Consider the following 16,811-nt stretch of genomic DNA (forward strand, 5'->3'; position numbering starts at 1 on the left):
CAGCCAACAGGAACACAGTAAGAAAAAAAATCTTGTGAAAGTAAGTGATACAAAGTTGTGTCAGCATTTATATGTATTTGCTCACTGAGCCCTCACATCACTGTGGTTTGAGCATAACCTGACTAATGAGCTGGAATAAACCTGTTAGTGCTCACAGTCTCACCCACCGTTTCTTCTTCAGATTGGTTTAATAGAAATGCAAAGTTCTGTGAAGAAACTTTTAAAACTCTAAACTGAGATAATAAAAAAATGAAAAAAATGGACAAGGATGAACAATGGTAAAAAGTAAATAAATAAAATGTATTATAATATACAGAACTTACCTAGAATATATTTTCTGAGACTAAGAAAAAAATCATGCAACATAATAAATGCATTACAATGAAAGTTTGATTTTGCTCTATTAAAAAAAGACTAGAAAAATAGTTTCATAAACATTCTTGGTGCTGTTTGGCCAAGAATTTGAATTAAGTAAGTAATCTCACTGCATTTAACAGGCTGTCAAAACAGGACTGATACGTTTGGATTTTTCCTGCTTTTAAATATGTAAAGTGTAAAATTATATCATGAACAATATCAAATCATTTTCTTTGATGCCCATTTATTTTCCTTCTGTAACAATAAGATAAATGCGAAATATTAAATTAAATTATAATTAATTATAATGAATGCAGTAATAACAAAACAGTAATAATAATAACATAAAAGAGCAATAAAAACAACATTTCCTGTTTTCAAAATTAAACTGTTGAAAATAATTACCCAAAAATTTACCATTGTTTAAATGCTCATGGACCTAACTGCAAATGAGTACAAATAATAAACACACGATGACACTATGTTTTTTTTTTGTAATTTTTTAAAGAAATTACAAGGAAAGAAATTCTTAATGAAAAAGTGATGTAAAGTCATAAAAAGGGCATCTGCTTTAATTGTTTGTTTTTAAAATACGTTTTCAAAAAGTATTTACGATGATTTTTGTTTGCGGATTTTTTTGAAAGCAGGACTTTGCTGTAATGGAGTACTTTTACACTGAGTGAATACTGTTTCCACCGCTGTGTGTCACATGTGGAGAAATGAGACACAGAAACAGAGGCAGTAGAAGGGGGCGGGGCCAGCCCACATCTGGATGAAAAACATCTGGGCTCCCTCTCTCTTTCTCTGCGTACATGAGAGGCTCTCCGCTGACACCGGGGGCTGAAGACCGAAGCACCAACACACCGACTGACCGGGGTCCCCTGAGTTTCATCGACTTACTTTGCCGGAAGATGATGGCTCAGTGCTGGACGATTTGGACCGGGATCCTCGTCCTCCTGACTGCCTGTGAGTGCTGCCTGATTTCTGGGCTGTTTCTCTCTTTTCCTCGGAGCTGGAGGGCCGAGAGGAGGGCATGACAGAGAGGAGGGACGTTTTGTTTTGGAAAAGCTACTCAGATCCGTTATCTTGGTTGAATGACTATACAGCACATGAAGAAATACTCATGTGTTATCAAGTGAGAGTGGAAGATTCATGTAGCAATAAAAGTTGCAACGAAGGTATCAGATTCATGTAGCTTAGTTGCAGTGTCAACAGAGAAGTACACAAATATCATTCATGTAATTTAGTTTATCAGCTTTGTGTATTGTCAGCAGTCCACAAATATTATCAGCTCCATCAGCAGATAAGATGCTAAATGTGACTGTCTTCTGATTCAAACCATGGATCCTGAGCCATTAAAGTCTCAGCAGCATTTTCCTGTTTATTCTCTTTTAATCTCTCTCTGATACTCTAAAAGTCCTGAATGAAAAATGTTACCTAAGTAAAACGTAGTCTAAAACATAGTCTTAATTTAAACATATTCATTTAAATGTACTCAGTACAAAGATATGACCCATGTGAATATTACAGATGTTATGTACTCCTGAACATTGTGTTTTACACTATTTTACTCTTGCTGGTTGGAGTGGATTTGATTTATTTCATGTGGGATTCTAAATAATGTCTGCACCATTTCATATTCAAATACGTTTCTCAACAAATCAGTTCGCTTGACTTCCTGGTTTTCTAAGTCATAATATCAATAATTCAAACTTCAAAAAAGGCGAAATAAGTTGTTAAAATATTTCAAAAGAAAAGCATGAAATGGTCAGCATTTTTGTTTTGGCAGTTATCGAAAAAGATATCTTTTCTATCAACAATCAAATTCCATTTCAGCTTTAGTCTTGTATATATTATATTTCTTGTTAGACATGGTTCAATCTATAGCAAAACATGCAGTAAAACAGACAGTAACTGCCTTCAAAATGCAGAAATGGATTCTCTTCTTGAGTAAATGTGCTTTCCACCATGGTCATTATGCATGCAGTTCCTGTTAAAGGGCAGCTTATTATCTCATATCTAACAAAGAGTGAGTGTATCTGAAAGTCCTCATGAATGGCTACACACACAGTCACATCTTGGCGCTGTTTAAGACATTGGAGAAGACACAGACTGGCACTAAAAGAAAGAGTGTGTTAATGCTTTTGGACACTTTTCTTGTACTTACAGAAGAAATTGAACAGAATACATATTTCAAAAAGATAAATTCCCAAACGAACAACAGTACAAAGGGAGTGCTGAAAAGAATCCACTTATGTGGGGATTTACAGACTTTTGTTTCTTTTGTGCACAAAATAATTCAAATCACATACAGACAGAATGTTAAACTGCATCTGACAACATGCTCCACAAAAAGCTGTCTAAGTCATCAGAGTAAAAAACAAAAAAGGCTGTTGTGTCAAATACAAATATCCTGTCACTTCAGTCTGATTTACTGCACATAGTGACAAATACAGCATCTCAAAGATGTCTCAGAGCACCATCCATGCATAAATATCAACTTTTCATTGTTCCAGTCTCTCATACAGCATGAGGTTGTTTTTAAAAAAAATTGTTTTATGATTTTACTCACATTTGAGGAGCTTTTGTTTGCATCCAGATTTACTGCCTGTGTGAAAAGTGCAAAATGCTGAAATGTAGTATTGAACCCGTTGGTATGTTTCTTTAAATTTTAATTCAATGATGGAAATAAAGAACATGAGCAGTACTAGTCCCCAATCATGGAAGGGATTAATAACAAAAAGGAAAAGGTAAAGATTATGACCAAACAATAGCGATAAAAAAAAAAAAATCCAGGCATATGAGGCAGGTTGGAGCAACTTAAAGTAGATCTTTAATTCAGTTGGAAGCAAGCATAAAACAATACTGACTTACAAGCTGATGTGCATGATTTAATTCGTTTATATGAGTCTCTGTTGTAGTCGTTCATTGTAATTTTTCTCTTAAATAATGTTTTGAAGATGAGAACACCAGAAACTCCCAACTCTGGAAACTACTCGTCTACTAATATTCTACTAAGTATTTATGTCGCCTCACTCAAATTCATCATTAAATTCAAAACAAACATTAATGGCTACTGGCTTCAACACAATCCTGTGGGACTCCTGCTTGTGTGTTTACTCACATTAATTAAGAGAAAAATTAGATGGTAAATTATGTAGCATAAATACTTTGCAAATCTGTAAACAATGATAGTTTAAAATTTCATAATAATGCAACAACAAAACAGTCTGTTATCTGGCTAGTTTCTCAGAGCCAAACTTGAAGTCTCTATGTTTATAGTCTTAGGACTAAGATAAGCCAGCAAGCTGCCGGCTGAATGCATCAGTAATTGGAACATTTAACCATGGATGCAAATGAAGGTATTTTACAAAATGTCAGACCTTTCTGTCAACATAATGTAAATAAAAATCAGTTTGTTTTGCGCGTGTAGCACATGAGTGCAACATGCATATGTGTATAAGCTTAAATCTCCTGTTTGTGTGTGTGTGTCTATCTGTGTGTGTGTCTTAAGTAAAGTTGGAGTTGTGATAGGGAGGGCCTCCTCCTCCTCCGAGTAGCATGGAGCGCTCACATTTCCCATGAGCCTTTGAGGGAGGAGTGTTGGATGCTAACTTGGCTCTCGATGCAGCTCACTTCTGGCTTCAATTTATTCCTGGAGGCACACACACACACACACACACACACACACACACACACACACACACACACACACACACACACACACACACACACACACACACACACACACACACACACACACACACAGACATATACTCACATGTGTGTACTTCTAACTCTTGAGGGTCTTAATGCAGTCCAGGCCACCTACCCTAACCTCAACCATATTATAGCTGCAGAGGGTGGGACAAGTATTTAGAACTTTTGCTTTAGTAATTCAATCATGTAAATGTCCTGTTACCAGTGAAATCACACATGCGAAGCTTTACATAATTAAATACCAAAAATAAAAGCACTTACCATGCATGATTAGTTATTTGCATTATGGCTATAAATGCATTAATATATTTATGTATTGCGGCTATAACAGATGCTGCCTGTAACTGCTGGATACTGCTGGGTAACATTATGACATGATAATACATCATCATTTACATGTTGATGTATTTTTACTCCAAACTATAATTAACCATTAAATAACATGATATTTACCTCTCAAATATTTGGGAGTGTGTTTAATATTGTGTGATATTTGTTGTGCTTATTCTACTTTGTTTTTGTAGGGTTACTGATATTTTAAATGGCCTTTTTAGGTATCCATGCTGTCACAGCTGCATGAGTATAAATGAATGATGGTGCAAGTAAGTGGTAGTAGCACTCGACCTGAAAGCAAACTATACTCTAGCCTACTTAATAACATTAGTTTGTTTTTTATTTTATATTACAATGATAGTATTATTAACATGTTATTAAAGTTAACATCATGTAATAGGTTTAGTTTTTGTATGATGTTAGACTTTGTATCTGAAAAAGTAAATTAACTGCAGACAGCCTTTGAAGACGGGTCCCTAAATTGGGACCAGTTGAAAGTTACTAACTTTCCACAAATGTCCACATACCCAGTCTCTAAAACTCGTACTGACCCTTACAAAGATAAACATTTGAGTACACGCAGAGCCTGTGATGCTGATTCAAGCTTTTTACATCCCAACTCTTTCTTCCTTTGTCTTCAGCCCAGTTTGGAAGAAACATCTGGAACTGCTTCGCCTTTGTGTGTGTGTGTGTGTGTGTGTGTGTGTGTGTGTGTGTGTGTGTGCGCGTGTATTTGTATGTGTATTTGTATGTGCATTTGTGTGTTACAGAGTTAATGAACTGCTGTGTGTTTATGTGTACTACTCTGTATGTGTGTGTAGAGCATTTCTAATTATAATGCATTGTGGTTGGGTTTGTGTGTGTAATTGAGTACATGTTTACATAGATATCCATGCAACACTGGGATTTCTATTTGTGTATGCCTGTGTCGTTGAGAGGACCCATTTTAGCTTTCCATTTTATGCCACTTTATGTTGTTACTACACACTTGAATTATAAATATCATACCCTGTACTCCACTCTACTTTTTACTTAATAATTTTTTACTGCTTCTGTTACTTTAGTTACTTTGTAGATGGTATAAAGACAGAACCTCAATATATATGAATTAAACTGCGCTGCAGAATGGCTACTTTGCATTTACATGACTTTTACCTTCAGCAGAACGTTTTTACACAGCAGCATCATTAAAACTTTGACTCTTCTGGGAATGCATGATATCATAAGTACAGCATGTTTGTTGCTTGGGCCATTATATCTGTGTCATCTGGGTGGGATGGCAATCTGGCAGAGCAACACACGCATATGCAAGCTCAAGCATAGTGTAAAGATATTCACTTACTCTACAGACAAATACACAACAACCACATAGTACAAATACCAAAGCCTAAAACCGCACACAAAGAAATAAAGTCTGCTTATTTCTTTGAGAGACTGCTTGCTAACAGTTTTCAGCTCCAAAGGGACACACCCATATCCTGCTCTAAGTCACATTCACTTTATGTAATTCTGTACGTGGCAGAGCTGATGCAGTAGGATGTTTTGAACTTTACTATGTTGGAACCTCCAGCTAAAACCGAGAACACAGCTGTCTGTTGCCCTCAACACTTTCAGCTGTCATTATATTATCACATATCACAAGCCTCAAAGCTAATCTCCTCTGTGACCTAAGCAATGTCATGCTATATGTACGCAATGTTATTAATGAAGTAGGATTTTTGGGTTACCAGTCAGGCAGGGGTTGACACAGAAGTCACATATGTCTTTTATGTTTCATGTAAAACCTTTTTTACTCTGTGCCACACTGATCCATTTCCATAAAAGTCATAACACTGTGTAAAAAGGAATTAAAAGCACAGTGCAATGATCTCTTAGTCATTTGATGCAGATTGTTAACTGAACATGTTAAATGCAGAAATGTTGATTTGATTTGATTTGAAAACAGAGGGTACATCCCAGAAATAATTGGAATTGTTGCCAACAGGTGAGTAACACTAGCATCAAAGAGTGTTTCAGAAGTAAGGGTGGGAGGAGGTTAAGCAATGTGTGAGGAACTGTGCAGCCAAATAGTTGTATGTATGATATATAAAATCTAGAAGAATTAAAGGAAAGCTCGTTAAAGGATAATCCAATGAAATCCCCTTGTGAGAAGGGTATGAGGCTGGAAACCAGTACTGAAAGGCTTCAGCACAGCATTAAAATCAGACACACGCTCAGGAACACTTGTGAAAACAAAACGTGTGCGCACAAATGTAAGTTAAAGCTCTGCCATGCATTGCATATAAATGACATTTGTGGCCCATGGACTGATTTGAATGTCACATCCATCGGGCCAGAGATGAGTGACACCATTCACCTTGTGATCCATGGAGCACCAGCATATAAACAGTTTGAAAATGGTCTGCCTGTTTTAATTTTTATCCTAAGATATACTTTAGTGAATAAGTAGCATTTTTGTGCCTTTTTCAAATTGTGAAACCCGGATGAGATCACTAACTCCACTGCCTAAAACGTTTTATACCAGCGGTCCTCAATCCCCGGTAACGGTCCGTGAGTCGTTTGGTACCGGGCCGCGAGAGTTGAGGGTCAGGTGTGAAATTTGTGGTTTTCAGATTTTTCCTCATTAACTCGGTCTCCCTGGGTCTTTTCCCGTGTTGTAGTTGTGTCTTATTTTGAAATAAATGTTTACGCGTTGCCATAGCGACCAGAGAGCATTAAGGGACAGAGAGGACGACGTCACTCTCAGTGTTATTGGCGCATTTCAGGAGGACGCTGCTAATAAAGTAACACAATTACACAGTGAATTTGCGTTTATTATTATATTTACAAAATACCACAGTTTTTGTCTTGGTCGTATCATTTTATTTTGTTGTATTCATCCGTGACACCTTAAAGGCCGGTCCGTGAAAATATTGTTTGACGTTAAACCGGTCCGTGGCGCAAGAAAGATTGGGGCCGGTGTTTTATACAACAGAATGGGAGTGGAAACAGGAAATAAACAGGGATCTTGTTAAAGCGTTGTGTTTGTCGACACCAACTTCATACTATATGTGTTTATACTAAACCATAAACCTCTGGTCCTGCAGCATAATTCCCACGGCTGCTACAGATGAGCTTTGGGGTTGGCTGAAATGACTCATGTTGTTATTTTTCCTGCTGATTTCTGATTCATCCTTTTCTTACCCTGAAGGTCTTCCAGTTGATGTCCAGTCTTTAAGCCACCTGAGCTTCAATTTATGCAGGTGGTGTGAGGTATCCACGCCGGTGTGCGAAGGCAACATATGCTCCAGCAACTGCAACTTGAGCTCTTTCTGCAACACCACTGAAGAGATCTGCATGGCCATATGGTGAGACCCTTTTTGAGTAACTTATATTCCTATAATTTGTTTTGTCTGTCTTCTGTGGGGAAACTTACAGAGCCTATGACCTAACCTGTATATAGGTAACTACATGAGAAAATAGACACATGGTAGTTTTTACCTTTCTCAGTTTGATGTTTTCTAGCTGACTGTTTTGTTATTTGTTTAATACAGCACATCCTGAAGCCTCTAACATCCATAGAAATGCTATAAAATGACCATGCCCACATTGTTATTCTTCAGCACTGTCCCATGAGTCTGCAGATAAGAGAACAGTACAGCCGAGCTGGTTCAATATGGTGTCGATCAGTATTATGAAACATCCTGAAGTGATTTCTCTCAGCGTGCTACTGTTGGACTTAAATGAAAACACACACAGTCTCATACGCACGAACGCAAACAAAACATGTGACCACAGTTTGGCCTTTTTCATAGTTGTTGGTTAATTTTTCTATTAGAGAGAATCTCTGTAGCTTCAAAACTTCACGCCAGCTTTCTGCTGCTGCTTTCTTCATGACTGGAAAGTTTTTGCTGATTGGTAGTTTTGTTTGGATAGCAGTCCTACACTGTGATCCCCTCACTACACCCCCCCCCCCCCCCCCCTCTCATTTCCTGTGCACGTGAGCCAGCCTGACCCTCCCAGCTCTCTGAAGGAAACCAGCAATAGAGAACTGACAGAAGAAAAGAGGAGAAGAAAATTGGTTTATTCAGGGCAAATATACACAGTCTGTAGACTCTCTGTCAGGAACACGGTGTTTGTGTGAACTCCACTTCACTGGTGTCATCTTTGCATCAGTGGTGCAAAGATTCAAAACTCTGTTTACTCACGTACTGTAGCTCAGTGAAGGTTTGAGGTACTTTTATTTTCTGCTTTACTCTTTGATGTGTTTATTGGATGAAGATGAAAAAATACTACCAAAAATGGTCAAAAGCAACAACAAACAAACAACCCTACAGATTGTTGAACAGCTGGCTTGTGAGCAGACTTTGGGATGAGCTTAGAGATTGCTTTTATTAACATTATTAATAATGCAGTAGCCAGTAGCCAGTATTCTATTATTCTCTTGTATTGTAAAAAAGACCCTGGACTCAGGCCTCTTCAAGCGTTAGTTTATAGAAAACTACAAGACATGAGAACATCACCATGTAGCTGTGGTCTTGTACAAGCCCAAATCGGGTGTAATAAACAAATCAGTGATTCTCTGAAATGATTGTTTTTCAAAAGAAAAAAATGTTATAGTATAATAGCTTTAATAAAATTAGCTTAGATGCAAATTAACATTCCAGGAGTTAGTCTGTATGTTCTCCCTGTGCTCATGTAGTTTCCTAGCTTCCTTTCACAGTCCAAAGACATGTATATTAGGTTAACTGGTGATTGTAAGTTGTACATCGATGTTAGTTTGAATATTGTCTGTCTCTCTGAATTAGCCCAGCAGCAAACTCTCAACTCATCCTGGGTGTACTATACCTTTTGCCAGCTGGAAAACGCCCCAGCCCTGGCTGAACTGGATAAGTGGAGGAAGATGGGGTGCATTTTCTTTTTGGACAGTTACACATTAACATATTTAACAGCAGGGGTAATAGAAGGGCTGAACTTCCATCCACTTTCTTCTGCTTGTCCAGTCCATAGTGAGAGGGACTGGGTACATCCTCAACAGGTTGCTGGTCTGCAAGTCTCCTTGCTAGTCTCGTGACTGTCCTCAGTCAGTGCTGTCTTGATGACTGTATAAATGGCTTCAAAGATAAATGTATGAATGTAATAAATGGCAGAGCACAGAGCAGTGTTGACCTTCAGCTTTGTGATGCAATCCGTGGCTGTTCACAAGCCAAGTGGGCATGAAGTCTAAATCTGCTGAGCGTCAGGCTGGAAAGATGATGTCTCATCTCTCTCACATCAGCAGGATGTAAACTCCTGTTTAAGTAAAGCCAGTCACATGCATTACTTTCTAATGTTTCTAATTTTTTTGTCTGCTCTTCCAGGAGGAAGGCAAACAACACAATGACAGTGTACACAATGTGTCACCACCCAAATCTGCCACTGGATGGTATCAGTCCTGACCTGCTGCAGACCTTCACTTCCAGGGAGTGTCGTATGGTCCCACAGGCTGCAAATGACTCCATGATGGTCTGTGGATGTCAGGGTGAACATGAATGTAACGACAAACTTGTCTTCGACAAGGGAGCAAATGGTGAAGAGAAGGAGGAACGAGGGAGTGTGGGAAAGAATAAATGCATGAAAAGATAAATATGTGAATATAATGAAATCCAGCTAGGTGGATGAATAGATAAAACAATGAACAGGTAGCTAAATCAGTGGTTAACTGATAAAATCCTCTGTTCCTGCAGGATTCTTACCGCTCCAAAGTAAGGATGTGATCCCTGTGGTAGTGGTTAGTTTGGTGCCCCCTATTCTGGTGGCCATAGTTGCCATTGCTGCCTTCTATTTCTACCGCATACGTCGTCCTGACAAACCAGCTCCGTCAGTATGCCCTGACTGGCCCACTAAACGCACCCCTGAGCTTTACCAGGCCTTGGATCTACCATGTGGGGGCCTGGGTGCTCAGGGAGAAGGTGGAGGAGGAGGTGTGACTGATGCTGAACAGGATGAGTCGAACACCAAGGTTCAACCTCTTAACAGTGACACTATCAGCGGTATGACCAGTTGGCAGGGCCAGCCAGCTGAACTGCTACCTATCAAACTGGATGTGCTCGTGGGGAAGGGGCGCTTTGCCGAAGTGTGGAGGGGATGGCTGCTCCAGGGCGAAAAAGGTGGAGTTAATAGCTATGAAACTGTGGCGGTGAAGGTGTTTCCGGATGTGGAGTACGCCTCATGGAGAAATGAATGCTCCATCTTTGCTGACCCCAAGCTACAGCACGATAATGTGATTCAGTTCCTAGCAGCTGAGGAAAGGGGCCTGTCGGGCCACACCCCACACACCTACTGGCTGGTTTTAGCCTATCACAGCCTAGGAAATCTGCAGGACTTCCTCACAGCTAACATATTGAGCTGGGAAGAACTTGTTGCCATGGCAGGCAGCATTGCTAAAGGATTAGCTCACCTTCATAGTGACACAACACTCAGTGGGCTACCAAAGGTAAATTTAACCTATTATCTTCTAAGATTTATTATTATTGATGGTCCCAACGAAGAGCTGAAGGGAATCCACCATGAAGTTTAGATTCAGTTCAATTCCATTTGTATAGCACCAAATAATAACAACAGTAGTCTCAAGATGCTTCAAAGGGAAAGGGAATGAGCCAGAATTTTAAACGACTTACTAACAATTAAACTACAATAGTGGTATCAAACACCGAAGCTGAAGACCCTATCTCCCATAGGAACCACAAGTAAGCCCACAGTCTGGGATAATATGTTGCTATAAGGTCTTTAAGATATTATTGAGCATGATTGTTCTAGAAAGAAATATAACTCCTGAAAATAATCAAATTAATTATTAGTCATCAAGTATTAACTTTGATTTTAGTACATTGCATGGATGAATTTTGAGTTGCATGGCTTTGATTAAATAAGTTGCAGTTATTCAAGGATTTGAACGCCAGCAATGAAATGTTTGTATGCTTTGTATGTTTATGAATTACCCCCTTTTTACATTACAAAGGTTTCAATGCCATTTACTAACTTCTAAAGCAGATTTAATGGAACAAATGCTGGCTGAGAGATTGCATTTACAAAGAAGCTGGTTAAAACTAGACTTGCTTAAGTGAAGCTTTGGCTCTATACGCACACCTACAGTCATTCATGAAATGCCAGATCAGATTTCTAACTTAGTCCTGACCACCGCACAGTACACTTAACCCACACTGGATACATATATGACTCAGGGTGATTATAGTGGTTATTATGCCAAAGGGAAGTGTGGCTAAAATCATTTGTTTACAACTCAGATAAACAACGGTAAAAAGTATACTTCGTCTTGGTTAGCCAAACACAAGGCCTATGCTCTTTAGCTTCTTCTTCTCTTTTTTTCAATCTTTGCTCTACAGCTTCTTCCTAATATCCAAACTTAAGGACACAAGTGTATATTCTTGCATTGCCAGGTAGTAGACTGCTGTATCTATGTCAGTAAATTAACAACACATAATTCACTGAACTCATAGAGGATGATAAGGTGCCCTTGTCAGACCAAGGCCTAAGCATATAATGCAATTTAATTACTGTTTCCTCCAGGTTCACATAGATTTGGACAAAGCCATTTAAATTGACAAATGCTAGCCAAGAAAACTCTACCAGCATATTTTAAATCAATGCTGCCTATTGTGAATGAAATCATGCATTGTTTGAAACCTCAAAGCCTCATGATTCATTGTATGGATGTGGACCATGATACAGATACCACAGCAGCAATATTTTCACAAAACAGATTTATCTCTATCTGATATGAATATATATGAATCTCTAGGATTGATTTTGGGCACAGTTTTTGGCTCCTTGCTGAAGTTGTTGTTTTGAGCATTGCTTGTTTTTGTAGGTACCAGTGGCCCATCGGGACCTCAAGAGCAGTAACATCCTGGTAAAGAGCAGGAAAGAGTGCACACTGTGTGACTTTGGTCTGGCTTTAAGACTGGACCTGTCCCTTACAGTTGATGACTATGCCAACAGTGGACAGGTAATCTGTGCATATCTGTGCAGTTTGTGTTTGAATATTTTTATTAAATACACCCATGACCCAAACTATTATGCCTACCTGTCTGATGTGCTGTTTGCATGGCACCAAAAAAAAGAGTTTATCATTCTGTCTAGGTGGGGACAGCTCGCTACATGGCTCCTGAGGTCCTTGAGTCCAGGGTGAACCTGGAGGATCTCGAGGCCTTTAAACAGATGGATGTTTATTCCATGGCTCTAGTGTTGTGGGAGATGGCCTCTCGATGCAATGCAATTGGAGGTATGTGTTCTTTTCTGTGTTTCTGTAGATCAAGAGAACAAATCCTTCATAGAGAGGACCTGCCACCCCATGTTTTTCACAGTTTAGGTTAAGGCCCAAGACCATACAAAGATGTGATGCCAGTCATTGTGCAGTCCTATGTTAAAAAAAGAAGGAGGTGATCAATCAGAGTCCAAAAGGAGGCTATGACCACAGAAGTAAACTAAATGTGTTCTGCTGTGCTTACCACAAGGAGGGAAAAAAGTAAAAGAAAACAAAACAGATTCAGTATGCAACCTTTGACTTACTGATATCCAACCCATGGAGACTTCCTTTATGAATGAAGAGGTGGAGTTAGTTTAGTTTTTGGAGCCCGTTTGTATGTTTGCTTTGACTGGAAGTGAACCAAAACCAAAGTCTCTGACTTTCTCCAGTTGCTTCACGGCATAGCACCCCCTGGCTGTAATGCTCAGCCTGCTTCCTGCACTTTCTTTGTTTAAAACTGATCTTGCGTGGCCCAAAGTGCTTTCCTTGCCTACAGCTTGTGTGGTTGATATAGTTAGCATATGTAATTTGATACACAAATATAATGACATGTAATCTTTCTAAATCTGTAGGGTAAAAGTGCTTAATTCTGCTTTGCTTTCCACTGTTTTTTTCAAACGGGGAAAGACTAGATCTCTGTCTTATCAAAAAAAAAGGGAAAAAAAGAAAAAAAGAGGTGACGTGGGACAGATGTTCTTAGTTTTTTGCATGTGTCCAAAACCTCTTTGCACTCTTCACTGTTCTTTAGAGCTTAGCACAAAAACGGCGTGTTGACGTGTGCATAAAAGTGAAATGATGGCTACTGTCCCCGGAACTTGATTTAAGCATGACCTCCGGTTGAAGACTGAAATTTCGATCTTGGAAGTTTGCTCCAAAGTGTGGGGGGAGTGGTGCAGCTGAACTAAAGGTAGTCCCTGTGACAACAGCTGCAAGTTCAGTTACAGGTCAGACAACTCCCATTGCAGAAAAAAAAGTTTATGATAAATGTGTGTGTGTGTGTGTGTGTGTGTGTGTGTGTGTGTGTGTGTGTGTGTGTGTGTGCGTGCGTGTGTGTGTGTGTGTGTGTGCGTGTGTGTGTGTGTACGTGCATGCGTGTGTGTGTGTATTGCTGCAGAGGTAAAGAGCTATGAGCCAGCATTTGGCTCCAAGGTTTGTGAGCAGCCCTGTGTGGATAGCATGAGAGATCTGGTGTTGAGAGACCGAGGACGTCCGGACATCCCACTAGCATGGACGCAGCACCAGGTCAGTAAAAAAGTAAAAGTGCAGTAAAAATCATGTAGAGACACAGACAAACTGAAAGTTTAGGCTTATGGCCACTGTCAACTGCCCACTCACAATTCAGCCAATCATATACCAGGGAATTCATTTTTTACATGGTTTATTTCAGGGTGTAAAAACTCACAAATCAATTACAAAGATATTCAAAATGTGCCTAATCGTGACCAAATCAGATTGTAAGAGTTGCTTGTTACAAGCTTATAGTCATCACTGTCTTCAAATGAAGCCTTTGGATCTAACGCTGATCTTCTTTAGGGGATGAACATCTTCTGTTCCACCATCACTGAGTGCTGGGATCACGACCCCGAGGCTAGGCTCACGGCTCACTGCGTGGTCGAGCGCTTCAGCGCCCTGGAGCAGGCGGAAGATGACGACAGGGTGGGAGACGAAGAAGACGAGGAAGAAGTAAGTCAGGAGTAAGAAGACGAGGTGAAACTCTGGCAAGAGAATGAAGCAGAGAGAAAAATAGACTTGGAGACGCCTCATGCTCCGTCTCCTCGAGGAGAGGAGATCTCTTTTCTTCCAGATTGAAAGGGAGGACATGCCTGAGGTTCACTGCTTCACACTGGTTTTCCCCCTAACGAGTCTTCATGGTTCGCTGTGTTTGCATTGTCGGAGAAACACGTGTTTTTTTCTGCTAATCTTCAATGAGACACTGATAGAGAATGAATTGTTAAGTCACTAAAACTGACAAGAATCTAAACCACAGTTACAGTTAAAGCAGTTTTTGACTGATAGTTAGGATTATCTAATTTGCCACAATAAGGATATTCAAAAAGTCAATATTAGCAAGAGTGGACCACTTCATAGACATTGCCCCAGTTTGCTCAGATGGAAGTTTAGCTCAGTCTCAACAGATGGGAATGGACCACTGGTGCAGACTGGAACATCTCAACATGGAGAGGGATTTTACACAAACTTTTAAACTCACAGTCGTATAGTCTGGAGAATCTTTAGGTAGTGTTATCTTTCTCAAATAAAATGTGAAGAAAATAAGTTTTCCCACAAGAATATATAAATAAATAGAACAAAATGGTCCAACATATAGTATGACAAACCTTTATATGAACCAAAGAATAATTCATTGTTGTGCAATTTGGTTGAACTTGTGTAAAGCAAAAAATCTATACCAGCAACCCCATGACTGCACTGTTGCCATTTTATATTGACTTCTAGAGAGACAATCATAAAGAAAAGAATGGCCCCAAATTTCATGTTTTTTAGACTGTACCTTTTCTGAGATATTTCAAGCACACCCACTCTTGGTGCCATTTTTACCCCTTTGCTTTGTCGTGTAGTGATCTGGCAGTGCGAACACAGCCGTTGTCACCCAACAGAGGGATTTTGTTTATTACGAATTTGTGTGTTTTCTCTTTGTTGCTTCCTGGATGTTTCCAGCAAAAGACCAGAGGAGACAGAAATGAACCAAAGACTGACTGTGCCTTAAACGACAGACCTACTTCTTCGCAAACGTTTGCTGAGGATGTGACACCCGAATCAGTCATAGATCTGCTGGCAGTTGCTGATCGCTGAACAGTTTGAAAAAGATTTGATTTGTTGGAGCTGGTCTCCATTTTGTCACGGTATTATTCTTTTATACTGGCTGTGACATGTGACTTATCATTGCTATACTATAACCTACTACTGTAGGTCATGTGACTATAACCTACATTTATGAATAAACAGGAGAGAAAAATCTTTTTCCTGGTTTTATGTTTGTTTGATAAAAAAAATCTTAAAGAATAAATTTGACTTTTTTCATCTACACAGTTTCATCCCTTGGTGTATTTTCTTCTTTTCAATTACTTCTCTGAAAGACATTACTATAAATGCTGATAATATAAACTTATCTGCCACTCAATTCTATACATCTTGCTATCACTGGTTTGAACCCCTTTTTTGCTGTTTGAGTGGCCTCATATGGATTTAAAATAAGATTCTCCGAGGTGCTGGAAACATTTCTCTGAGATTTTGGTCCATGTTGACATGACAGCTTAAAAATAACCTACACACCATTACACCACCAGCAGTAGCCTAAACCATTGATACAAGGGAGGATGGAGCCATGCATTTGCATTAATTACACTAAATTTCACAGCAGAAATTGAGACTCAGACCAGGGAACTTCTTTCCAATCTGGTGCTTGACTTTGGTGAGCCTGTGCAAATTGCAGTCCCAGTTTTCTGTCCTTTGCTGACAGGAGTGGCACCTGGTGTGGTCTTTTGCTGTTAGAACCCATCTGCTTGTGCTTTCAGAGATGCTCTTCTGCATACCTTGGATGTAACAAGCGGTTGCTTGAGTTACTGTTAACTTTCTATCAGTTTGAAGTGGTTTGCCTTTCTCCTCTGACCTCGGGCTTTTTGGCTTAAAGAACTGCCTCACACTGGATATTTTTTATTTTTCAGACCATTCTCTGTGAGCCCTGGAGAGGCTCTGTGGGAATATCCCAGTAGATCACCAGTTTATGAATTACTCAGACCAGCCTGTCTGGCACCACCAAGCATGCCACATTCAAAGTCACCTAAAATCACATTCTGATGCTTGTCTGTATACTTGAAGGCATTGAGTTCCTGCCGTGTGATTGGCTGATTAGATTTAGATTAGATCAGACATTTGCCTTAATGAGCATGTTATATACCCGAGAGTAAGGCTACGGGACGTGGAATAACAATGGTATAACAGGGAAAAGAAAAAGCCAAGCAGAACAAATTGTGAAAAACTAAGTTTAAATTAATAAAGGAGTCAACTCAAAAAGTCGGCAACACCGCTATTTCAACTAAACAAACGACATCCACAAACTAAAACACACCGAGGAAAGACAAAGGAGATGGTTAAC

At 39.4% G+C, this 16,811-nt stretch overlaps 1 protein-coding gene across 1 annotated transcript; it reads left to right on the forward strand.

Annotated features, from left to right (window-relative positions):
- The first annotated feature begins 1,176 nt into the window (after positions 1–1,176).
- tgfbr2l (transforming growth factor beta receptor-like) lies at positions 1,177–15,692 on the forward strand. Its single transcript, XM_080902544.1, has 9 exons — positions 1,177–1,323; positions 7,601–7,757; positions 9,750–9,958; positions 10,116–10,864; positions 12,260–12,397; positions 12,532–12,673; positions 13,812–13,939; positions 14,231–14,380; positions 15,374–15,692. Exons 1-9 carry the CDS (start codon positions 1,269–1,271, stop codon positions 15,506–15,508), a joined length of 1,863 nt encoding a protein of 620 aa, XP_080758670.1. The 5' UTR covers positions 1,177–1,268; the 3' UTR covers positions 15,509–15,692.
- Positions 15,693–16,811: the final 1,119 nt, after the last annotated feature.

This window comes from Rhamphochromis sp. 'chilingali', assembly GCF_963969265.1.
Source record: "Rhamphochromis sp. 'chilingali' genome assembly, chromosome: 14".
In the NCBI taxonomy this organism is placed as follows: domain Eukaryota; kingdom Metazoa; phylum Chordata; class Actinopteri; order Cichliformes; family Cichlidae; genus Rhamphochromis; species Rhamphochromis sp. 'chilingali'.

Excerpts from the sequence above, each read along its gene's own strand:
- tgfbr2l (XM_080902544.1), top strand. The coding sequence starts at position 1,269 with ATGATGGCTCAGTGCTGGACGATTTGGACCGGGATCCTCGTCCTCCTG. Across the intron at positions 9,959-10,115 it reads CTTCGACAAGGGAGCAAATG|GATTCTTACCGCTCCAAAGT; the intron begins GTGAAGAGAAGG and ends CTGTTCCTGCAG. Across the intron at positions 12,398-12,531 it reads ACTATGCCAACAGTGGACAG|GTGGGGACAGCTCGCTACAT; the intron begins GTAATCTGTGCA and ends CATTCTGTCTAG.